General features: G+C 40.0%; 1 protein-coding gene across 10 annotated transcripts in view; it reads right to left on the bottom strand.

The window, feature by feature from the left end:
- The window catches only part of KCNH1 (potassium voltage-gated channel subfamily H member 1), a 177623-nt gene that overhangs the window by 80947 nt on the left and 70862 nt on the right, over positions 1-25814 (bottom strand). For 8 of the 10 annotated variants that reach the window (XR_011149737.1, XM_069009612.1, XM_069009619.1 and 5 more), the window contains 2 exons: positions 12816-13015; positions 9020-9272 (listed from right to left, as the gene is read on the bottom strand). Coding sequence is in view for 9 of the 10 variants with exons in the window: in XM_069009612.1 (XP_068865713.1) it covers positions 9020-9272; positions 12816-13015 (453 nt within the window). In the remaining variant the exon portion in view is untranslated. Of the gene's footprint in view, positions 1-2202; positions 2346-7779; positions 8191-9019; positions 9273-12815; positions 13016-25814 lie in introns of those variants that run through there. The other 2 variants (XM_069009620.1, XM_069009621.1) reach the window with 2 other exon arrangements.

The raw sequence follows: 25814 nt of genomic DNA, 5'->3' as shown, positions 1-25814 counted from the left end.
TATGAATTTTGAAGGCATTTGCATGAATCCATGGATTTTCAGTATATCGAACAAAATATTCATGTTAGAATCATTCTCAAAGCAATAGTAATGGTTGTTACAGCAGCCAACAGCAGAATCTAGGTCAGGTCCCTTCCCAATTTGCCTTCATCTGCATGTTTGAACAACAGAATTAGGATCTGACACAGTCTCAGCAGATCCAAAGATCAGGTAGAATGACCAAACATTGCTCGTGGTGCCTCAGTGGCAAAGCAGCACTAAGCATATCCTGCAGTCAGGTGTTAGCAAATACAGTTATCTGTGATGCTAATCCACAGTGGCTGCCACAACGACTTTCCCAGCACAGCTCCCTGGAGCACCCACGTTGGCCTGCACCCTCAGGATCTGTTCTCCATCTCCAGGCAGTAGGGGACACCAACTACTATAGCAGCAAACACACAGATTCTCTAGGGTCAAATTCCCTCTGTGATCACCACATGATTATTTGCCTTCAACTGAAAATCCTTCCCTTCTCCTCTCTTCCCTTCTTTCCTCCAAATCTAAGTAAGGCATGGAATTTAAAATTTCCCATTTTACTGAGTGGAGAAAAATTCAAGGAAAATAAAGACACTAGAGCAAAAATAATTTTTCCTCCTGGTGCATTGTTTTAATGCAACAAAATCTGTCAACCAGAAAAAAAAAAATGAAGCTACCATTTGGCATTGAGGTGGAATATTCAGTATCTGTCCTGCAGATAAATTGTACAACTTGACAGCCACTGAATAGCCTGTAGTTTGGTCTTCCAACACAGTACAGCTGGCAGGAGATGATGCATGAAAGTGATTTGCTGCTTTGGATTTTCTTAAGATTTCTCAAGTGCAAACTGAGACATGTAACTAGAAGTGAATGACCAACTGCCCTTCAGAGAATACACTATTTTTTTTTTTTTTTAACCAGAGGTTTTAACTACTCTTTTCCTCTAATCAGGCCTCTGAAAAGTCTGAGTATCTCTGCCACAGAAACCAAAGTAAGTGTTACAGAGATAATAAACTGAAGCTGTACTTTAAGTGATTCGCCTGGTGCAGGAACAGAAACACAGTGTATCTGTCCATGTTGTAAACCACAGCCTGGCAACATTTTGCAGACAGTTTACTACACAACTGCATCAATTTTCTCTGTTGGAGCACATTACTGTACAGACAAAATAAAAACATTTATTTTAGAGATGAGTAGCAGCAACATGATTTAGTTACAGCTAAAATTTCTATTATTGTTGCTATAATTAAGGCGTTTATTTGTCTCTCAGAATACAGCATGGATTATATTTCACTCTGTGAACACTCACCTACTGTGATGAAGAGTTTTAAATGTCAGCTGGGCCCTACCAGGTTTATTCACAAAAAAAGCCAGGAGGCTTCACCAGAATCTGTATCATTTATCCTTATTTGCATTTTAATGGTTGCTATAAAAATGTTACAAAAATGTGGCCTGTTTGTACAAACTCAGAGGATATGGAGTAGCTCAGGTAACTGGAGTCACAAACGTATTTGGATGTATTTGCACCAGTTAAGTGATAGGAAAAACACAGCTCAATCTGTGTTGTCATTGCATGGGCAGTGCTAACTCTCTGACCAAAAAAAAAACCCTATATAAGAGGCTCAAATTGCATTATCCTCTGAGTTACTTCCCTGATTACTTAGGGACAGGCTTTATGTTCTACATATTGCTTGAAACATACATTAAAGCCCCAAAATTTTATTATTTTATTTCAGACAAAAAGGATTCACACAAGTTTAAATAGTAAGTTTCGTGTTCTGAAATACATAAAATAAATATTTTGAAAACCTCACGAAGTTTGCATCTATCTTGTATTTAATTTTATTTAGTATTTCTAATAACTCCTTCAACACAAATATAACAATGTTACAGAAACATATCTCTGAAAAAAGTATTAATTTGAGATTTGGAGAAAACAAAGAAAAACTAGTGTTTCATGAAAATTTTTTTGATTATTTTTTACCTGTCTCTTCTCTTACAAAAATTATTCTTCCTCCTCCAAAATTCTGAAACAGAAACAAAATCCTACCCAAAACAAAAATGAAAATTCATTCAGTGGTTCACCTGGCAGAAATCAGGCTCTTTATAGAAAGCTGACTTCCTTGCTAAATTATAATTTCTACCTCTTCCCACCTCTGGTTGGAGCATGCACACCAACATGATGTGCAAGCCTTCCTAACACAGATATCCCAAGATATCAAGGGACATGCAGGAACAGAGAGCCTCATCTCCATCACATCTCAATTTCAGCTGCCAGTGTCCTGCCAGACACTGCCATCTTCCAAGGGGAACTTCTTCCACATGTGGTGCTGTTGGACAATATAAGAGCACATCATGCAAAGGTGTATAAATTTGCAGCAATAAAACATGAAACATGCCAGAAAGTTCCCTACTGAGGCCTCTGTTCACAGGGAATACTCCTCCTCCTCAGTTACTCCAGCAAGACATCAAATGTTTTAAAAATCTGTTTCTCCAATACCCTGCACAGTCTTAGACCATCTACAAACAGCAGTGGACAGGAGCTTTGGCAATTCATGCTTTTAATGTCTGTCAGAAATTAGACATAGAACAAACAAAAAGTCTCAAAAATGTCAAGTCCTGATATCAACCCACCCCAGATGTCTGGAAGACAGGAATAAGGAATACTCTCTGTCCGAAACCACCATGTGGGATAAACCCGTATTTCTCAATAAGAGTTTCAGTGCTGCTCCTACATCCACCATGAAACTAAAATTTTATATTAATGTAGACCTCTTTATGCCACAGCCTTTTAAAAAGTTCAGCTGGATCTCCATCTGTAATGCTTTTGCTCAGTGTGCCCGGACACTCATTGAGCAAATCAGACTCTGAAAATCATTCCTTCAGTTGCTGTTTGTTGAATCACTTCATAGAAACATGTAACTTGCCCAACCTGCCTATATAAATCAATCTAAAAAACCCCCACCCTTCAACTATAAATAGAAAAAGCACAATAGAACTACTGAGGATAAAGATGATTTTAATTTTAATCATTCCTTTGTCAAAGCACCACTGGTCATGTTTCAGTCTTATTCAATAGCACAAACAATGCTCTGAGGTTAGATACTGTCAGAAAACACTTAATGCCATCCATAATCCTGCAACCATTTGTTAAGCCTGAGAGCATGACAGCTTGGCATTTTTAACACAGAGAGGTGTACCTAAATTTAAAATTCAGGTGAAAAATGAAGCAGAGAAGTAAGGGACTTCTTCAAAGACTTGGAATTAAATAACAGGCTGTAAAATAACACAACTGATTTTTGAAAATGGGGTAGTACACAGAGCAGTTTAGTTTAGGGAAACTTGAGTTAGCTCAGGTACCAGGGACAATCTAAAGACAGCAGCCTCAGCTCAGTTAACTTGTCTGCCACCCTTACATCTGCTGAGAAGCAGTTTTCACATCACTCTGTGAAAGTTGCAACATCTTCCACGGAGAAGGTCCAATCCAGACAACACTTCTGCACTGCTATTGTCCCTCCTCTAAAACAGACCTTCCCTGTGGCACAATTGCCCTTGCAGTTGGCACTGTCCTAGCTGGATGCAAATCTGTCCCAACAAAATCTGAATCAATCCTCTGGTGTCTACATCCGAATGAAATGCTTACGGCTAAATGAGTAAGCTAAAGCAATTGTAAAGAAAACAAACAATTATTCTTATAACATTTCTTTAAGACTGCAATTAGATCAAATTAAATCAGCAGGAATTTCTCCACACAAAGCAAATGGAGCATTTAATATCCTGCTGAAACAAAACATGGCACACCAAGGTCCCCTACAACATCATGTAAAAACCACAGTCTCCAATCTTGCCAACTTTGTAGCTTTGTAAATAACAATAAAAGATCTGTAAGCCAGGGTCACGCAAATTTCACTTTCTCAACTCCTGTGTGATCTTTAATGTAAATCTATGTGCAACCTTTGCACACTCCCTGCCACACAACCCACCCCCACCAAAAAAATTCCCATTCTTGTGTTACTGCATACTTTGGTACTTACATAATATCTACATTCTATTACTGCCTTTCAGCTTTGATAGCAGCAAAAGGAATAGCAACAGCAAACTGACCTTTTGGAGAGCAATGGTATTCCTTGATCCCAATAAATTCCTGCCTTGACTTCCCTTCGTGTCCCATTCACTTTACATGCCCTTTGTGGAGTCAGGAGCTGGACTCAACAATTCTCACAGGTCCCTTCCAACTCAGGATATTCTGTGATGCTAAGCCAACAGTCAAGGAAAAGGTTTATTCTCTTGAAAGATTTTTGCTCAAATAAAGATAGCAAGAACATAAATGCAGAACAGCTGGAATGTAACACTTGGGACAAACTGGTGGGAGGGTGTTGTTCTACCTTTCTAAGTAAATCTTCTAGTAAATGCTACTTTTCCCATCTAGTGCTCAGCTCTGAAGACAACAGCAGTTTCCAGGGCTTTGCTTTTTAATTGTTAAATAAAAGCTTAAAGCTCCCCATCTTTAATCAAGTCCACAAAACTAACCTCCAGTCTTACTTTCCATACACACATGGCCCCCTTGCAGGAAGAATCAAGACCACATCAGCAGCTTTGAATATTTCATATAAGTAAAGATCTGCTGCTCAGTCAGGCCCTCTAAGAGTCATTAATTGACAAATTTTGCAGCAGTCTGAAAATTTAAGTACAAGACACTGCTTTCCCCACTGCTATCTGAAAAAAAAGTTTGTCACCCTAATTTTCAAGGGTCTCCTCCTTCCTCTCTCTAGCTTTTTACTGGAATGTTTTCCTAAATGTCAAAAAATCCCCCAATTTCAGGCAGAAAAAGTTTGAACTAATTTGGTTCACAGAATCACTGCCTTCCTTCAGACTTCCTAGAGAAGAGGGATTTTTTTGTTCGGTCTTGGAGTACAATTATGTCAGTCATTTCTAACTTAGAATTGATTTTTCCCTATAAAGACCAAGAATGGTTTTCTAAGTCATTCAGATATTTGCACATTAGCACAATATAAATCCTTTTGCAATTAGGCCTCCTATCCAGTCCTTCCATGTATTTCCAGAAAATATGTACAGAAAGTTCTTTTTGCTGCTATGACATTCTTTTCTGTAATTTTCATTACATTATCTAAGCACACACGCAATTGGAGACATAGCACAGGAACCAACACTTCTTCTAGCAATGGTGAGGAGAGATTTAAAAGGTTCAGCCTAAATGGCTGGGGGGCAGTAAAGTGCCTTTTCCCCTGCATATTCCAAAGAAAGCTGCAGGCAGACCTTATGGTCTGTGCCTGGAACACAGTTAATTCAGGGGGAATATTTTAAAGAAGTTATTTGATAAATTAAAATGTAGCCAATCTCCTGATCACAAGTAGGTTTTAACTTTTCGAAGACCTGCAGTAAAGTCATATTTTCAGATGATCAGTGTCTCAGCCTGAAAGATCTGCTCCAAAGCAGAGAAACTAGAGCTGCCAAATGAAGCGCACATAAACACTTGATTGTTTTTAACAGGGGAGACAAACCCTCACAATTTCTCTAACCACATCAGGATAAATGGCTCAGTCTTTAAGTAAGAGTAGTTCAAAGAGATACTGTCAGTCTCAGGTGGATAAAGCAGCATCAGGCCAAGTGGGAGGGCTTAGAGAAGTTAAAAGCAAAGCTAAGTTGAAAACATTCTCTTAATGGAAGTCCTGCATGACCTGTGCTTCTTTCAGTTCTCTTCAGGGCAGGGACTGTGTGATTTGTCTCAGTCTTCCACAAAGTGCTGAGTGTACGTCAGCACTTCATCCCACACAGTAACAGCGGTGTCAGGGGAGGAACAGCAAAGTACTGAAAACAGAATTGTGTCTCATCCAGGCAGCTTCCCACCAGCTAAACTTCCCTTCTACATAATCCCACTCTCATACTTACACATTAACATAGAAAACATAGCACAGAGCGGCTTTTCTTGCTAAGTCTTCTTTTTCTGACTCATTTGTGTTGGAATGAATCACAAATAAATCAATCACCTGGATGAGAGGTCATTTTCTACATTTTTTGCTTCTGTTTCTTTGACTCACCAAATCCAAAGACTGTGTTCCATGAACATGAGTAATTCCTGTATGTTAGCAGAAATTTTGCATAGAATTCAAAAAATATATCTTTCATCCCAACAAATCAAACTTCATACAAAATACATTGATTTATTTAAATTTTTACTGCAAACATGCAAACGTTTGGGTTTGTTTTTTTTTTTTTTTTAATTTGCTTATTTTTGTGGTTTTGTCTTAATTTAAATTAACGGGAAAGGCAATCTTAGGGGACACACAAAAAAGTACATTTTTTCACTGCTGGCCTATGTGCAATTTCTTCCAACTCAGTACCTGTATTAATCCAAGTCAATCAAAGTCAGTGCTTTGTTCTAAGAACATAAGCCTGAACTGAGAATACACCTGTCTCTGGGTATTACACAGAACTGATTTGGAAGGATATTATGCAAGTGTACACAATACACTCCAGGGCTACCCAATACACTCTTACATGCCAGTTTGCAATTTAAATTATTTCAGAACTTGAAAATGTTTCCTATGAACTGGATCCTTTAAGGATTAAGTGCAGTTTACCTTTGGTTTATGTAATGCTGTACAGCAGTCGCACAGACTGATTCAGAGTTGCAATTCATTTCTCCATTGCAAGGAAGATACAGGCTCCATTGCAAGCTGAAAGGCTGCTTTATTACATGACAGCCAGAGCTGAGTAAATAATTCACCTTGAATAATTTGTGCACTTATTTTTTCATTTTCATTTCCAGAATTCCAGAAAAAAGATTACAGTCTCTGCAACATACCTGTTAACTAAAATTACCCTAAGGAATTCCTCACATGGTCTGCTGTTACATGCCTGATGTTCACAGCTATGCTTAGTTGCAACTAGTAAATAAAACTTATGGCATAGGTTGTTCAGGCTGAGCGATCAGCAACAATCACGTTTCTTGTACAATACACTTTTTTCCCCCTTGCAATACCTTGTTTTATCTGGTATACATTCATCAAGAACTTGGCAAGTTTAGCTAAATATGAAATTAAAAAACAAAACCAGAAACAACCAAAAAACCCCATCCCCTGAAATATTGTTTTCAAACTGAGAGTACAAAGAAGTTAGGGAGGAAACCCTGACCCATCTCCTGAAGCATCCTTCAGTAAGAGTGGTGGTTAAATTACATAATGCTGAAGGAAAAAGAAGTTTAACTGATTTAGAATAGTGAAAAACTTAGTTAAATATATAATCTCTTCTCAGGATAGAGAAACCCTCAGCAGAAGTCTTCACAGCCTGGGGGAGGAAGGTACACATGTGTGGAAGGAAAGGGATTCCTTAGTCCAGAAACTGAAACACAAATATCGACACACATGTGAAATGAAACCTCACAGAATCACAAACAGATCCCACTTCATGTTCATTTCCTCTCCATTTCCAATTTTCACAAAGAAAATGACAGAACTCACCAACTTCAGTGAGAGCCAGGAAACTGACTCCAGATTTAAAAAGAAAAAGAAGAAGAAGAAAATAAAAAGTTGTGGAGGGAAGAGGATCAATAGTTACATCCCAGGAGAAGAGCAACAATAAAATATGTCCATTCATCCAGATACCCAGGGAACAGCCTCATTTATCCCCAGCTATCACTCTGCAGCAACAGAGATTAGGAGTTAGGTTTCCTTAACACTGATTCCTCGAGCAATCTCAGCTGAGTGTTTTCTAAAGTGAGTGTCATGATAAAAGGCAGGAGTTACCAGTAAAGGTGAGGAGAAAATTGGTACCTTTAGAAACATTTTTAAAAAATTCGATCTCAGTGCTTTTTACCTATACTCAAACAGAGCAGCAAGATGTTTTGAGGTTTTCTGCTCATGCTGAACCCATGGTGGCATGAAGGCACACAAACTGAGACATCTTAGTTTGTGTTCTACATTAGTCATGTTAATTCATGAGAGTTCAACATGGCAAAAGATAGTAAGTTCTTGATGTGCAGCATAGACAAGTAGAAGTTACAAATACATAGCACTGAACAGCACATGTGATTCCAGAACAAAAGAGAATCCATTATCCTCCAACTTCTCACCTTTTTAGCTTCTTGTGTGGCACAAAGTATCATCAACTTGATTCCCCAGGACTCTAATTTTACCCTATGCTATACATGCAATCCTGTTCAAAAGTAGAGAAAAATGGAACTTGGCATATTTATTAGCTCCCTCTTTTTTTGGTAGACATTCATCTTAGGAGAGCTGAGTGTATGTGTTCAGAAAAAAGTAAAATTATCAAGGTGTTTTATTCTCTTTTTCCAGGCTGCTATGAGTGACAGGTACTGGATTAAGCCTCCATGAGAATTTACCTTATCACAAAAGGGCTTGACAGAATCAAATGATAAGTATCACCTCCTCAATGCTCCAGCCACCCCATGATTCATCTACATCTATTGGATTATCCCACTCTTTTCTGTTAGCTTTGCCTCAGAATGCTGTTCACACCCCTATCAGTTTCTTTTCCATGCCTCCAACCCACAGCTGCCCTTCCAAGTTAAGGCTCTAGACGTTTTACTTTGACTTTAAAATAGATAAATATTGTTTCAACGTGAGATCTTAAATAAATATAACTGGAAAAATTCCAGCAAAGGTGGATTATTATGGAGGGGAGGGCGGGGGGGGGGGGGGGGGCGGGCAGTGAGGCAGGGAAGCCAGGCACTTCAAAAACAAGTTTTCTCAAGTTGTAAATAGAATTTCTAATTAAAGGAGATGTCTCAAGACAGGGAGAACCCCAAGAATGACCAGAACCCCATGCTAAGGTAAAGTTTCCACTGACCAGACAAAACAGCGTTGAAGCAACCAGGAAATGAGACGGCTGCCCATTAAACCTCTCTAGGATGTGGTAAAACAAACTTAACTGAAGCTTCTTAAAGAATGAATAGAAGAGGCTATAAAAATGCTGTACATATCTGTATTTGTGCACAATGCCTATTACCAGCTCTGAAACTCACCTAATATAGCAACGACTTCATCATCCTGGATTACTTCCAAAGAGCCCGAGACCACAAAGCAAAGGCTGTCGACGCTCTCCCCAGCGTGGTAGATCAGGTCTCCTGGAGCACAGTGCACCGTCTGAAATTCCATGGCGAGTGCTCGGAGGCACCCATCGCTCGCCAGCCTGAAGGCAGGGTGCTCCTTGAAAACCTTGCGGTTCAGATGCACGCAGATGTCCGCTCTCATGTCCTTAGGGCAGATCTGCAAAACCTGAGAAGGAAATCAGGCAATCAGTTCCTGTGCATGGCTTCTGTGTGCCTGCTATGGCTCGTTTACCACACAAGGTTTAAGAACTGCTTTCCTCCTTCTTATAAAATTTCTAATGTCAGTCTGTAAGTTTATTTTTATATTATTTATCCACATAAGCCACAATACTAACTTGGTCTACTTTATAACATCTGAAGGAAAATGCTGTTTTCATCTCAGCAACATGCTCTGCTGGATATTGAATTACCAGAAGTTTTTAAGGCAATAAAACTTAGAGCACAGCAGTACAGAAAGTATTGAAGAAAAGCTTCCTGAAGAATTGTTTCTAGAGGGCAGGTCACTTTTTTGATAGGCAGATTCCACGAAAAGCCTGCACAAGTTATATGCTTTAACAACTACAACCGATTATTTAAAGTTTAATTAACTCATGATATTGAGAATTGCAGGTATTCAAATTTACCCCTCAGTGGCACTAACAAGTTTTTTGTTTACACAGGGAAGGGACTTAAAGGTATGACACTGTTTTGGGCAGCTTTTGATCTTCCAAATGCAATGTTCCTCACGGCAATTCATGGTTCTCATAAGAGAACACAAGCTGATGCTCAGCACAGCGGGTACCAGCCAGGGCCATTTCTGAAGGGTTTTAATATAACACGGACAGCTGAGTGGAAAGAATACAAAATCACTGCTGCATGTACAGGCTAAAAGCAGAAAGAAGCAACATGAACAGGGTTTGGGGATAACAAAATCCTTGGGGGGTAGCCTATGATGAAGCACATCCAGGACATATTATTTGAGAAAAACATTGAGACATTGAGTAGTCTAAGTCTGCCTTTTTTTTTTTTTTTTTTAATTTTCTTAGTAATAAGTATTCCATCCAATTAAGGGACATTCTGGTTGAGCTTCAGAGTTACTCCCACTTATTTTCCTAGATCGAAAGAGAAGACTGTCTCACTGCAAATACTCCTGGAAAACATAAAGGCAGGTAACACAGGAAGCACTATGGCTATGCCTACACTTTGAAACGGGGTTCTGTGAAAGATCTGAGCAGAGAACCAAGCTCATAATTCTCTGCATGGCACTGGTTCCAGTTATCATGCCTGGTACTCCAAAGACAAGTAACTCTACCACCAATATCATCATCTCTGGCCCACCTCCAAACAGACCTTTTATTGCCGATACTACTTTTGAAAAGAGATATATTTCTATAGTGCTTAGGTGTAGGGCACCCATGGATGATTTTTCTTGGCTGCCCTGTACAGAAGAGCTGCCAAACCTGCCAGTTTTCAGTCTTCCAGGCTCACAGAAATGGGCTGGGGCAGAAAGACCAGCATTTAACATGGATCACAGGCAGGAGACATATCTGTCTTTTCCATTATCTCATTTACTCTGGTGACAAAAATATTCCCTAGTGGCATATTCTTGCCAAATTTTGCTACTGGAATTACACGCACACTTTGCAGCTACCTGAGTATCACACACAAAAAGGGTTGTTGTTACAGAAACAGTAGCAAAAAGCCATGAATATACAAGAGAATATTTAAAATTATGCTGTTATCCAAAACCTTTTTTGGACAGCAGTCTTAGAGGAAGTTAACTAATTTTCCATTCTCCATTTAAATATGTCTCCAGACTTAACAAAAATGAAAGGGGTTTAAGGCATTTGGGAGTTACAGACAAATGGAAGAAGACTTCCATTTGTATGGGAGGTATCTTCATGGACCAACTTTAGAATCTTTCAGTAGCTCTTGGTTAAATTTTGTTGTACAGGCATTTTCTAGACTTGTAACTTAGCATGTGTGCAGTTAACACTGAACTGACAAATTCGTGGCCTACAAAAGAGTGATAAGATCAGTTCTGTGCCCAGTTCATATTTAAGTCTTTGCCTCATCTGTAGGAAGCTGCGCTGTGTTTCAGAGGAGCACAACTATCGCTGCTCTGTCTCACAAGCAATACATGTTTTATTCATGGCAAGACATCCCAGAAGTTGTACACAGGCATCAAACCAACAGAGCTGAGACCTGGGAGTTTATGGCACAGCCAACCATAGCTTTTCCTGTGCAGATGAAAGCTGAGCTCTTGGTTTAGCAGTCACGGCCAGTGGCAGCTCAGCTATGAACGCACCAGTTATTGAAAACAGCACCGTACTAAACTCTTTGAGACCTCCTGAGAATTAGAGACTTTTCTCCTGTTTATTAAGATAATTCTCAAAGACTACACTGGGAATTGTTGTGCCCAGTTTGATTATTCTGCTGTCTCCAACTGCATCCTTAAAGCATTTCTCTATTTATCAAAGGAAGCCAAGAAAGAACTTTGAAGATAAGCTAAAAAAACCCCCCATGTTTTACATAGCAATTCTTTCTTGTTGTTTTGTAAAAATGATGACAGGAGTTTGTACTGGGGGCTGAATGAATGCACCAGCACTCATTACACTATGTATCCTCAGATGTCTCTCCACCTTCCCCAAGTGCACCTACTTCAAATCACAACCCCACACTAAGACAGATTGTGAGAAAACATGCAGAAGAGCTTCTAATCAGCACTACCCAGCACTAAAATACCATTTCTTTCTGAAAGCCAGTGTGACAGACAGTGCTTATGGAATCATGTCTGGGATTTAAAAATGGCAGATATGCTGAAGACCTTTTAGGAAAGCAAACAGTGCCCTGTGTGCCCCTCAGTCTCCAGACAGTTCAGTGCAAGGCCACATCTGTTCTACTCCTTCATAACGATGCTTTAACAGCTGTACAGAAATGACACTGCTCTTTAACTGCATCACTCACAGTTCAGAATACTAAGTTAAGCTGCCAACCAGGAGACTGGTGACCAGAGCATTGGTATGATTTCCTGAATGATCCACCCCAAAAATCATGTCTCTTTACAAGCACAAGAAAAACTGTATCTCCACAAAAGCTGGCAACTAATATGAAAGCGACAAGGAATTACTTTTGTACATTTGCCATGGTGAAAGGCCATCTGTTATCTTAAAGACACAATGGGAATTTACTTGTCAATTCAATGAATCAGAATGATAACATTTGCCTAACATAAGATAGATTTCAAGCAATACATTATTAAATGCTTCCAGTTTTCATTAATATCTTTAACCTGCACACAGAATATTACATCCAAATTCTCCAATGACAAAAAAAAAATTACTTTGTTTTCAGGCCCACAGAGCTGCGAACAACCTCACAAGAAACACTGCAAAAAAATCTCATTTGGAAAAATTGTGAGGTTGTGTTACAATCTGGAACTTGTTATTTACTTATCACCTTTATTTATTGTAAACCAAGCTTTTTCCTTTATAATTTTTTTACTATTTTATGCCATTTCACTAGCAAAACATACATACTTTTACCACTAGCATATGTTAGTATGACGGAATAGCTGAAATACTGTATTTGAAAGTTTAAAATTACGGGAAACTACTACTTAGAACTATTTAAAGAATATTTGTCTCCTTTACTAAGACAGTACCTCCTGTTTATTTTAATGGACTACTTTCAGGATGTGACTTCTTTCCTTGCAGTGTAATTTACTTACCTTTTCAGTATCTATTCCTCTGGACATTGACCAGGTGGAAACGATGTAATCCATCACACGTTCACTCAGTCCTTTAGGGACCTGGTAGAGCTTTAAAAAGTCCCGGACACTGTTCAGCATTTCATGGTATCTGTTTGTGTTAGCATACATTTGCTGAAATATGGTTGTCACATTACCAAAAATGGTGGCATACAGAAGGGCTGTGAAAAAGAAGAAAAACCACAGAGATAATACATGGTAAGTTGTGATGATCAGTCTGTGTTCCACTGGGCTTTAAGACTGGAAATGCCAGGCTCATAAAAATGCATGCAAATACAGGTGCTTTATTAGCAAGGCCTGATGAGCATAAGTGTTTTATAGGTCACCTTCAGCACTACAAATCGAGAACCACCGCCTATTTTTGTGAGAACAAGTCCTGCATCAGAATTCCCGAAACACAACTGTTTGTCAAACAATTCAGTAGTACCCAAAAACCTTATGAAACCACAACAGAAGACAGAAGAATTTTAAGAGAAATAGCTTGACAGCAAATAATTTAATTTTTCATCTCAGGTTTATAGCGCCTGTGTTGAAATACCACCAGTGACAGATTTCCAAGCTTTAAGTGCATTATCACGGTAGTAAGCTGAGTCATCGTTACCCACCTCAGTGTGACAACAACAATGAATCAAAGCAGAAGATGGAATATGTAATAAACAGCTACCGTGGGTCAGTAATTCATAGACATAAGTTTAATAATACATAAAAACTCGCATTACGTTTTATATTCTTCAGGCAAAAGCACAGCAAGGCCAGAGGCAAGAGCTAGAGCCCTCAGAGGCAGACCTCTGAACAGCCCTCCTGACTTCATGCAACACAGTTATGAAGCCAGCTGGTTCCTCAAGATGGGTTTAAGAATAAACACGAGGAAGAAAAAAAGGCAATGTTTCCAGGCGTGGAGAGAAGCAGATGAAAACACACAGGACTTGAGAAGATCCATCTGCTGAAGCCCAAGACAGAGCAGCAGGCTGGTGGCAGCCTCAGCGGCCAGGTTTGATAGCTTGCAGAGGCCAGGGCTGAGGCTCTTCCAGCCAATCCAGCCCTGAATGAAATGGAAAGACAGGAAGCCTCAAGGGGAACTTTCCTTTGTTGTGAGTCAGGTCAGTGATATGTGACAGGTTGGCTGTGGAGGGAGAGGAACAGTCAGACTGCAAATGCAATGATAACCACCTGTAAGTGCTCTGGCTTGCTGAGTCAGTTCTTCCTCTTAATCATTTCCTGTCCCCCAAAACAAGCACCAAATTGTGAGTATCATGTCTTTTACACTCAAGACAAAAATAAATAAATGAGAAGCCATATTTATAAAAAACAGATTCTGCCTTACTGAAATACTCCTTTCTGCCGTTTATTTACTCCCTCACCAGCTATTAAAAAAAATCTTCATCCCACTCCTTCCCTTGAGAATGCAGCTATTTATTCAGGTCATTGTTATAGGCAGATATCCTTAAGCCAACTGAGATGCTCTAGGATTCTATGACCAACAAAGACCTTTGATATTGTGCAAAAGAAACTTACAGGACTGTCTTTGCCCTGATCATTAAGAGATGTAATTTAAATTTAGGCTTGCTCAAGGCCTTTACACTGCTGATTTTCTGCAGAATTCCTTCTTGATGCTGCATGACTTCTTTTCTTTTCATGAATTTTCTGTAGAGAACAGCTCTCCCTTTTTCCATCTACTCCTCTGTACAAACAGGTATAAAAATATGCAGAAAAAGGTGCACACTCAGTTTAAAGAAAGGTGGAGAGAGTGTCATGAATAGGGATACAATGACCAGAAACATATATTTTCTCTGTTTAACCTTAACTTGTGCCTGAGCAAATCATACCAGGAAGTCCAATGCAATGAGTAGCAAAGAATGATAAAAGGCTTTAAAAAACAGTTTTACCATAAGTGCTCCTTGATCCATGAGTATTTTGTATTAGAACAGCATTACCTCTCCCTAAGTCCTGGTTTGCTCTCTGTTAGGCAGGTGCAAACACAACAACAGCACAAGGCAGCCAGCACAGCACTGGAATAGGTGACAAATTAGGGAGAGGGTGGCAAGCAGATTCTTATCTGTAGATTTCTGGACAACCACATTTGCGTCCATAAAACTCTCTGCTCTCTGGCAAACAGCAGAACCTGGGGGTTCAGTACCGTGGCATGTATAGCTCCATGCCAGCACAGGTAAAATGGAGTCCCTACTCTGTCCCATTAATGTCCAGCTACATGAAGCCTAAAGAAAAACCAGAAATTTGGTCCTATATTTTGATTATTATGAAGCAAGCAATTTCCACTGCAAATTGCAGCTCCAGTATGACAATTATCTTGGCAAGAAAAATTATTCATGCCTAGATTTTTTTTTTATTCCCAAACTCACAATCCTTAATTTATCATTAGCTAACCATTTTATTACTATTAAAGACTCATTAAAGCCAAGGATTTTTGCAGCCTTATATTGAGTAGATACATTAGCATATTAAACCTTGAACTCCTCTGCACAGAAATAGCTGGCTGTGTGCCTTTCCTTCCGTTCAAAGGAATAATGAAATGAACCCACTGCAGTAGACTGCAGCCCCAGAATGATTTCAGAAACACACACTCTGCTAAAGGAAAAAAGTTGGGCTGTTTATGTCAGAGCAAAATCTCCAGCATCTCCTCTCCAGGAATGTCAAGATCCCTCAGAAATTATATAGCCCTCACCCCCTGACATTGATATTCTTTTCTGACAATAAAGGAAAACACGTTGTCCCCACCAGTGTGGCTGCTCCTTTACACTGCAGTCTGTGATACCCCATTTAAGTGTCACAGATAGGACCACAGTAATTGCAGTAGCAAATTACCCACAAGTGAATCATGAAGGTCAGACGCAGGTTGGAAAGGTCACCAAATCATCTGCTACTTTAAATGATGTAACAAGTGAGAATAGAGAAATAAATACAAGCCAGTGTAGGCCTCAGCTACCACAGTAAAAGATCTGGGGTCTGATTTTAGAATTATAAGAGGAAGAACTTCTATCTGTAAGAATGAGAGGTTTACAATTACCCCAATTACAGATGTAAGTGCTGCATTCGGTTCCTGAGATGAATCATCAGATTGATGATGATTTGTTCAAAATGCATTCATCCAGTGGCCTCGCACACAAAATGTGTGCAGAAGAACTACACAGCAACAAGTGAGACCAACTAGTGAACAACCTCTTATATCTTGCCCCCAAGACTTGAAGTGCTTTCTGAAAACAAACTTCCTTCATTTTTGCTGTCCGGAAAGCTGATCCAGAAAGTCTGTCTGTCTGCATGTAAATTCCACTTGACAATTAAAAAACCAAAATAAGCCCCTTTTACATACTGCACTAACCTAAGTACTGTTCAAAGAGCAAGCACCTTCATTTGCAAACAGTAGATGATTTAAATGTATAATTGCACTTTTGCTTCACCAACAAGTTCCTAGTTTACATCAAATTATTCAGTTCATAGAAGGCTGAGAGAAAGCACAGCCTTGAAAATCTGTTGCAGTGTATGACTTCTTACTGAATATGAAACACAACCGTAAATTAACCACAAAAACTGCATGTCTCAAGGGCATTTTTCAGATAACACATTGTGAGGTCACACAAAATTAACACTGATCAGATAAAAAGAAAAGCAGAAATTAATAATTGTATGGATCATCTCATAATTATATGAGAAAATGACATTATTTTCAAATGTGCAATTAGAACAATGTAAGAGTTTATAATTGCTTGAGATTAGGGGTCTTGATTAGTGGTAATTATGCCTACTTATGCATAGAGAGCATGCAGTTAAAAGGAAAACACTGAACTGTTAAATACAATATACAAGAAAATACCAAACTGAACAGGTATCTTAAAGAATTGTTTACCGAACTAGTTTTGATAGAATTGTTATTTGTAGTCTTGTCATCTGATATCAAAGCTTCTAAAACAAGATGTACTTATCAAGTATCTACACAACCTTCTAGAACAGTACAGACAGACCCAAAGCTGCTTAATTTGCTACTTCTTAAGAAGCTTTGTGTATTATAAAGTTTCCTATTTGTAATCTTTTACCTACCTTTTGTTTTTTACTAACACAATGTATAAAGATAGAATTCAATTTAGGTAGTAAAGAATAAATGTAAACAACTTAGCCAAAATCTAATAGGTCAATTAATTTGCTGCACTTCATGACTTTTCACAATATATCCAGAACATTCACAATATATTTCCAGAACATTTTCACCTGCTATAAAACAAATTACAATTGCTAGTCTTAATATGTACATCACTTCCTGAATTTCACAACCTGGGAAAAAGACTTTTTTTTAAGTGAAAGTAAATTCCCAGAGGAGCTCTCCCCCATGCTGTTGCAGTAACTGTTAAATCCTGCTCTTCCCACGGCTCTCTATTCTCCTGGACTAAAACAATACACTGCTTCACCTCCCTCTTTCGTGCCACCAGCTTGTAATTTGCACCTCTGAAGCAAGGCAGTAGCAATGGCAAAGATCAGAGAACTGGCACACTACTGAGCAAGTCTGAAAATCAATTTAATGGCAAAGAGCAAAGCAGAAAGCTGGAACAGGCCATGAGGGACATGCACGTCAATCCACGTGGCACAAACACTTGACTTCTAAGATGAAAGATGAGAGACCACAGGCAAATTTTATTAAACTCTTAGTCGAATCCTACTGCAAATCTTCTCACTCTCATCATCACATTTGGCGAAATCACCCTGCTGCCAGCAAAATTGGGACAGAGAAGGACAACAGTGGGCTCCAGCTACAACAGAAATGTCTCCCCTGCAGAAGGGTAGGACACCAGTGAGGATACAGTTGATAAAGGCTAAACAACAGAGCATCAGCACATGGGGTTTTTTCATCTTCCCATCACCAAAAAAACAAGAACTGCAATGAAATGAATGTCAGAGACATAAACAAGGGAACAGCTGCTCTGAAAAGCCACTTAAGCAACTACCAAGGACTGGAGTAGTAGAAACATCTGTGCACCTTAAAATAGGCTGTCTGCAGAGTGTAAGGGCAGAAAGCAAAATTAAGAACAGCTAAGGAACAAACACCACAAGCAGCTCCCCCTGCTTCTCTCCTCACACCCTTTCCTAACTCTGTGAAATAAAAGGAGCCTGCTACTCCAGCAGCACAGGCATAAAACCTCCTGTTATCTCATCGACTTGCAATGACTTACATTTTGCCAGTTTAAGACTTAATATGGAAGAATAGAGGCAAGTGTTGGCAATTACCAAACCTTCCAAAGATGCTGAACTCCAGCATGCCTTAGGGATGCTTCAAAACCAAAGGGCTTTTTATTTTGATCTGGAAGGACCCACACAGCGGGTGGCAGCAGTCACAGGTGTTTTGGCTCACAAGCATCATGCACAGCATTAACTCTCTAACAGGTTTTGCTGTTGCCTTCAGCATGTTTGGGCTAAGATAAACAGCATGGAAGAACATACATAGCAAAACTGATCAGAGGAGCAATCAGAGCCAGAGTGAGTACAGGCCAATAGAACAAACTTCAGCATCAGCCCTGCAAGAAAGCTCTTCAACATAAACAGCTCTCTCCAAACTGGCAGTGAAGGGCCAACACCAGTCTGCTCTCTATGAAAGGCTGCATCTTGGATTAAAAAGCCTGCTTACAAAAAGAGAAGATGAAGCCTCCTGCCAATCCATACAAAGGAAGGGTGGTGGCTATTACCTCCCTGGCCAAGGCTCCTACCTCTGCACAGCAGCACTTGACTAAATTAACACAGTCCTGTGGAGCACTCCCTTGGAGGACAGAGGCCTGAGAGCAAAAAGACTCTCCCAAAGATAAGTAACCTTCCTCAGGGTCATGGTGAGAAAGTGAACCACCCCCAGCATGCCTTGTTTCTATATGGCAATAGCCTGTACCCAGTTGGCTAGTTGGTTTCTACCCCACCCCCTGCCTTTCCCATAAAAAGCCCCCTGTTTCTGCCCCTGATGAGGGAGCTTTGTCCCTGGTCTTCCCTTCACAGGGGCTGCTGGACAATGAAAGCCACCTTTGTGGAATTGCCATACGAGGCTCCTGTCTCTCTGTCCCCGGGTTCGCCTTGGGTGATTTCACAAGGAGCTGAATCACAAGAGCTGGAATCACTTGTAGCTGAGAAGTTGCCACACTTGCTGGAATCACCTGCTGCCCAGGGAGGCCTGCCATCGCTCCTGGAAGAGTTGTTCTTTGCAGGACACTCTCTCTAGGAAGGTCATGGCACACCGGTGCTGACCCGCATCAGACCCCCTGTGATACAGTCCCACTAATTAACACTGCAAAATCTGGATTTTGACAAACTGAGAAGTGTCCAAACAAGTAAAATGGCAGGAATCCTGATTCACAAAGCTCATCACTCATTTGTTTTGACAGCTACAGTTTAGTATTATATTTACCCTGAAAGGTGCCAACAGTCACCAGAGGGGGATTTAATGGCAGCCATAGACTCCACTGCAGCCAATATGCTTGCAGAAAAGCAGATGACTAAAGTAATCAGATGCATAAGTCAAAAGTAGCCTGTGAGGACTAAGATGTGTTTTTGGTTGCAAAACAAGGGAGTAAGAATCTGGTTATACGCTACAGTTCTGCTGTAAAGGGACACCTACAGAAGACAACACAAGCATGAGGCTGAAAGGAATTAAAGAGAAGAGCATCCTGGATACAGTGAGACTTAAGCTGATAGTCTTTGAAATCCCTAGCCACAAGTGTCTCTCAGGAAAACAGGGCTGCACACTCTTATTCTATAAACAAACACTACTTGCAAACCAATGAGTTCACCTGACTCTTCTTACTTAAATAACCTGAAGGCATCCATTTCTCTGAAAAGCCCAGCACTTCCACTGACTGGTGAGTCCCAATGAGGGTAGCAGCATTTTACATCCAAAAGTGCATCATAAACCAGATGGGAAGATGTATGTTCTGCCTCAACTTACAGGTAAATTCTTAAACCTGACAGAAAGCTATGACTAACTCCAAACACAGTAATACCTACTCATTAACTGAAATTAGGGCCTTAGCCCTTGATAGCAAACGGACTTTCCAGGAACCATTTAATCAATGAGTCCACAGAAAGCTCCTTGCAGAATCAAATTTTTTTTCAGTCAACATATAACAATATGGAACAGCAAGATCAACAGGCAAGATTTGAAATGGGAAAAGCCATCATGGTAAATCAAAGGTAAGAATAGAGAAAAAGGAAGATTCTACAGAAAGTGGAATTTCCCAATTACGTCTCCAAATTTTATTCCCCACAAGATAGGTTTACCTCTGATAAGGTAAAACAGAATGGCAAGGAAATGTACCGATTTTCACAACTAGTTACAACAACTACAGTTCCTGTAAAGAACAGCATCTGTATCCCAACATCATCAGGAACGTCCTAAGGGATTAGTCTAGAGCAACACTGAAGTACACATGCTCAAAATATGGAGCATCATCAAGATCTTGCTGCATGTGCCAATTTGATTACCAAGAGGAAACTAAGTGTACACACAGATAAGAGCTGCAAAATCTATCTCTATTCCAAACATACCAGGGCAGACTCACCAGTGGGACACTTTTACTGACACAGGATAACTTCAGCTCAATGTTTTCACTAGCAGGTTTTACCATGATGAGAATTAATAAAATGCCAAATCTGATTAAATCCTCTGCAATTTGTGAGAAAGGATACTATTTTACTGTTTTGTGGAATTTTATGGACAATAAAATTTAAATTGTCTAGAAAATTGAAATGGATTTCCATTTCATTTCCCAGCACTAATGAACAGATCACCATTTAAATGATGACTGAGCCATTTAAGGGCATAATTTTTCTTCTACAGTTTATACAGGGTAATGCATGGCCATTTTCAATTACTTGGTTAAAATTAAATCTCCAGATACTGCTTCTAGATTTTTACTCATTTACACCAATATGAAGGCTTTTTCTTTCAAAGCTCGTTTTTATCTACCCTCAACTTAGCTCAAATGGTTTCCCCCAATTAAACACCAACTCTCATTTTAAAATCTATTACTGAAATAGAACTACGCAAACAAAAGAACAGAAACAAAAATCAAAAGCCACAGTTAGAAAAAGTTCTCTTCATGTGAAACTGCTTACCTATGTAGTTGTTAGCATTCCTCTGTTCACCCTATTTCCTCTGGGACTTGTATGATCCTTTTTACAAGGCCTTGCAGGAGGGAAATCTAGGAGATCATCTGTTACCCAAACTTTCTGGTCCTTTCCCTACAATGTTGCCACATGTACTGCTGGACTTTGCCCTGCTGGCTCAGGCCTGTTCCTGTTGGCAACTATTTGGCCTGATTTTGCAATAACCTGTCCATGGCCTTTGACAATCCAGAACTGGATCTGAATTTTGCACACCAAAACCACCATCCAGCATTTATACATACTGATTTCTAGACAAAATTTGCCCCCATCAGTGAGGTAACACAAGAGTTTAATGGCTAAACTCACTTGCAAAGTCCAAGCAAAATTCTCCAGATTCCTTTTGGTCATTGCTCCAACCTCATTTAATTAAGGTATCTACATTTGAGTGCAGTATTTAGAGTAATTCTTTGTTCTGAATGATAATTGGATTCAGGTGGCTTCTCTCTGCTCCCACCAGAGCACCCATGTGGGAAGTTGATAGCTGGCTGCATTTCTTGCTGAGCACGTTCAGATCCTGACACCACAAGGAGGAAGGACCCAAGGCTTCCCCTGAGACTGCAGTGATCTCACTTCTCATTAGGCTTAAAACCTCTACTCAGCTGTGCTTTAAACACTACTGCAAGGTGTGGGCACGTCTGCCTGGGATGAAAGTTAAGGACACAGTTCGGAGAAATACCAAGGCAAAGCTTTCTCTTCGACCACTAACTTTCATCCAATGACTTACAAAAGCTTCAGCTGTCTATGTAGAAAGTACAGCATAGTCTTTTTTTAGGTTTTGTCTTCTCTGAGAACATAAGAAAAGGTAAAATTTTAATGCCTATAAATTACCCCAATATAAAAGCAGAGTGGGATGGAGGTACTATGGTTTCATTGTGAAGTGAACCAGAGTGGGTGGTAGAGTGCTGGCCTCAACCAGACAGCTGATGGAAAAATTGCATATCCCTTGTCTCACAGACTCCAGAGAGAAGAAACTTCTTTGGATTAACTGTATTGTCCCCAAACCTAAAACTAGTTAAATAAAACCATGAAAACAACAGCAAGTATGTAACTGGAAGCCTGTGTCTTTTGTAGCTCACCTAGTTTACACTCAGCAGGCCCTTCAAGCTAACTTTGCTCTGAGCCATCACACTGTGAAACCAGCAGTGAGAGGTTGTGCCAATCACCCAGGAGCTTCCAGGTCCGCTCAGGTGACAGACCAGCCAGCAAGAGTTAAGGGCATGGCTGCACCTGACAGGATTAGTGGATACTGGACATAAGGACAACAATTAATTGTCACTTCAGATCTCCTCTACTGTGAAATTAAGCCCCTAAAGCTATTGCACTTAACTGGACTGTGCTGCACCTGCCTGCTTTGCCTCTCTGCAGCTCAGTCTGAAGCCTTTGATGCAACAAAACCTTGGGTGTTGTTACTTCAATAATCAGAGACAGACTGTGAGGTGCTCATCACTGACCTACCAATCCCTTCTTGCACATGCACAACTTTTACTTCTGGGTGCAACAAGTACAAACAAGTTGTGTGACTATACAGGTACCATACAGGGTTTTCAAACACTTCCCAAACAAACCTAAAGACAAAAAAACCCCCTCCCCTTTTCTGGTATCACTAAACAGTTACAAAGATTTAATGCTGTTCGTAACACAAATAAGAACAATGAATTTTGGAATTAGGTTGACTAAACCAATGAGGTTAGAGACAAAGATGACATTTACAGATGAAGACTAATTTGGGTGGTTAAAGAATAATTGTCACTGGAATGACGAGGTCTGAGTCCTGCTCCTCCCACACACTAATCACAGGTGTGCTTGTAGACCAAAATCAATAGGTGCACACAGTACGTACAGGAATGTGACATGGGAATGGCTCGTAGACAGTGGCTTCTCCAGGGGGCCCTGCTTTATTGACAAGTGAAAAGACAGGCTAGTGAAGACACATATGGCTTATAAAAAAATAACTGGAACAACTGTCTGTGTTTTTAATGACAAACAATGGATGACTGCATGTGAGAGGAATATTTGCCTCTGGAGTGGTGGAGAGGGTTACAGCCCAACTTTCCGAAAAGGGAATTCATTTCTGCTCCTATAGCTCCAGTCTTAAAGGTACTTCTCTTCCAGGCTGAGTCTGCTGTTTTATTAGAACTCAGCAGGACTAAAAGCAGCAGTAAACATGCATACAGCAGGGAGTTCCACACCTCATTTCTAAAAAGGATTATATTTATCATTATATTCAGGGGTAGATGTTATTGCATAACAGATACTGCCTAAATTCTTTTTAAAGTAAACATTAGATGGAAATCATCTGACCTCTCTAAAAGAGGTCAGGTAGCTGCATTTTGTGCTTTGTTAGCAAGTCACCACAAAATGCAAATATATTTGCACATAAACAAACATACACAGTCAGAAGTAAGGATGTATTACTATCCCACTGGGACCTTTTTAGAGAACTATTCTGCTTGTGCAGTGCCTGCACCAGTGAGGCACACAGGAATGGCATTTGCAGATGCTAATAAGCTGAAGCTGGCCAACAGAAAGTACAGGGGACTCTCAAAGGTAATGAAATATCTCTGTCAGTAATTTGCAGCTACAAACCTCATTCAATATTTAGGCACACAAAGCTTTTCCTTACTTAGGGAAGAATGATTGAGAAGACTTCAACTGTGCTCTCCTGCAATCAGCAAACCTCCAGGATACAACAGATACGTTGCAGGAGCAGAGACCTGAACTCAGGTCTTCCATTTTTCTGAAGAGTTCCTCTACCTAAAGGTGGCTGGCTATTTTGAATCAAAGAGAAAAGAAAGGAAAAGAGTTTTTATTTTTTGTATTTAAGAACTGTTCCACTCTCCATAAATATAGCAGGGGTGTGTTCCCAACATTTCCACATCCTTGAAGCCTTTGAACCATGAAATAACGGATTAGAATGGAAGAGGCAGATATCTCTGGCCATAAACACAGACTTCTCTGCTCTCACCTCTCCATAGAGTAATGTGTTTTCTGGCAGGCTTGCTCAGAGAAGCTTTACTTGGCCGGCCACAGCCAAGCACTGTCCTAGCACTCCCAAAAGATCCTAGGAGAAAGGTAATTTCTAAGATTTGTTGAAGAGATTTCACAGCCGTGCATGAACAAAGTCTTAGGAATCACAGGGAAATAAGGCAGTGGCAGCAACTGGTGAAATTAACCAAAATCTCAGCGTAAGTAAACTCTAGCGCATCATCAGGAGTCAAACCTCAGAGCAAACTTTTCATCACTGTGACATGGGGTACACAACAGAGAAACAATGGCTCCTCCTGAATTTAAATTCTGATCTTTGGATTCCAAAAGGAAAGTCCCCCCAGCTGCCCACTGTGCTGACACAACACTGGGTCTAGCTTAACGCTGCAGCAGTCCCATGGCAGTCACTAAGGTCACATTCCCAGATAATTCTTACAGATCAGGCGTAAGTTTCACAACATCAGAGGACTTCCAGAAGAGTTTTTGCAGTTGTCCCAAGTCTTTTCCTTGTTTAAACACTGAAGAACTTGCCTTCTGTAATTCTCTGCCACATAAAGGATCACCTAAGTAGCACCTTAAATCTTCCAGATCTTGAATTCTTCCTTCCCACTGATGGAGGTAACAAGGAAATCTTACAGCTCATTGGACATGAATAGTAAGATTTGGGCAAACAATATTCCATGTCATTTACAGGCACTGAAGTTGTCAAAGTATAAAGAAGTAAAAATGCAGGAACTTATTTTAGCACCTCAACTGTGGTAATAACCTGCATGCTCATCTTTTGAAAGCTATGTGAAGAACTGTTTGTAACCTGTGTGTGCTTCCATGAATATTCATTTACTGGTCTTCAGCACAAGGCAAGGATAGAATGCTTTTCAACAGCTTGAATTTTTGATATTGTATAGCTACTACTGGCTGACAGATATTAATGATTCTTGACAGAATGCTTATCTTTGAGCTGTTGCTGTAATCAATCAGCACAAGAGCAGCAGGCTATTAAAATATTTTTCTGTCAAGCTCTCTTGACATGCTTTGAATGGTACACAGCCTGGATGTAGGGTTTGGATTTTTTTAGGGTTTTTGTTTGTTGGGATTGGTTTTTGTTGAGTTTGGTTTGATTGTTTGTTTCTGGTTGTTTTTTGGTTGACTCTGTTGTTGTTTTGGTGTTTTAATAAAAGACTCCACCTGAAACCACACAGCTGGATTTTCTTGATCAGCACCTCTTGAAGCTGTCCTTAAATATCAGTTTGTAGTCACCATGGTTTCAACTCCTTCTGACAAATGTCCCTCTGTCTTCTTTCTATCCTGCCTTTCTCCATCGACACATGCACACACACTCTTCTTTAAAGCCATTTCTCCCTGTCAGATTCTTGTCATCTACCTGGCCCATAATTACTCTTTACGCTTCCTTCCAGAAGTTCTACCCCCTCCTGTTTTCTCTCACTTCTTCCAATTTTCTATTCAATACCCTGTCTTCCTCCAGCCGTTCAGAAACCTGACATGGAAGCAGTGATTTAACAGTCCCTCTGCATCACAAAGCCTGTAAAATTTAAATCAACAGCTTAGCAAACCCATCAAAGAGGCTGCTAGACCTTCTTGGCCTCAATAGAGAAGCCTAATGACTAGGAGGGAATCAAATTAGATGGTCAGAAGAATTGGGACTCTTCACAGATCAGAGGAGAGGAAGAAGGGAATATGTAAGCATGGGGTGGAAGAGCAGAAAAGGAATGCAGGTGAGGTTAGGAACACAGAACACAAAGGAGAAACTGATGACTGAACTCATGAAAAAAGTACAGAGAGAGTTCAAATGTCCAGTTTTCTGCACAG

This window comes from Aphelocoma coerulescens, chromosome 3, assembly GCF_041296385.1.
Source record: "Aphelocoma coerulescens isolate FSJ_1873_10779 chromosome 3, UR_Acoe_1.0, whole genome shotgun sequence".
NCBI classification, from domain to species: domain Eukaryota; kingdom Metazoa; phylum Chordata; class Aves; order Passeriformes; family Corvidae; genus Aphelocoma; species Aphelocoma coerulescens.
This window is presented reverse-complemented; position numbering and strand designations above follow the sequence as displayed.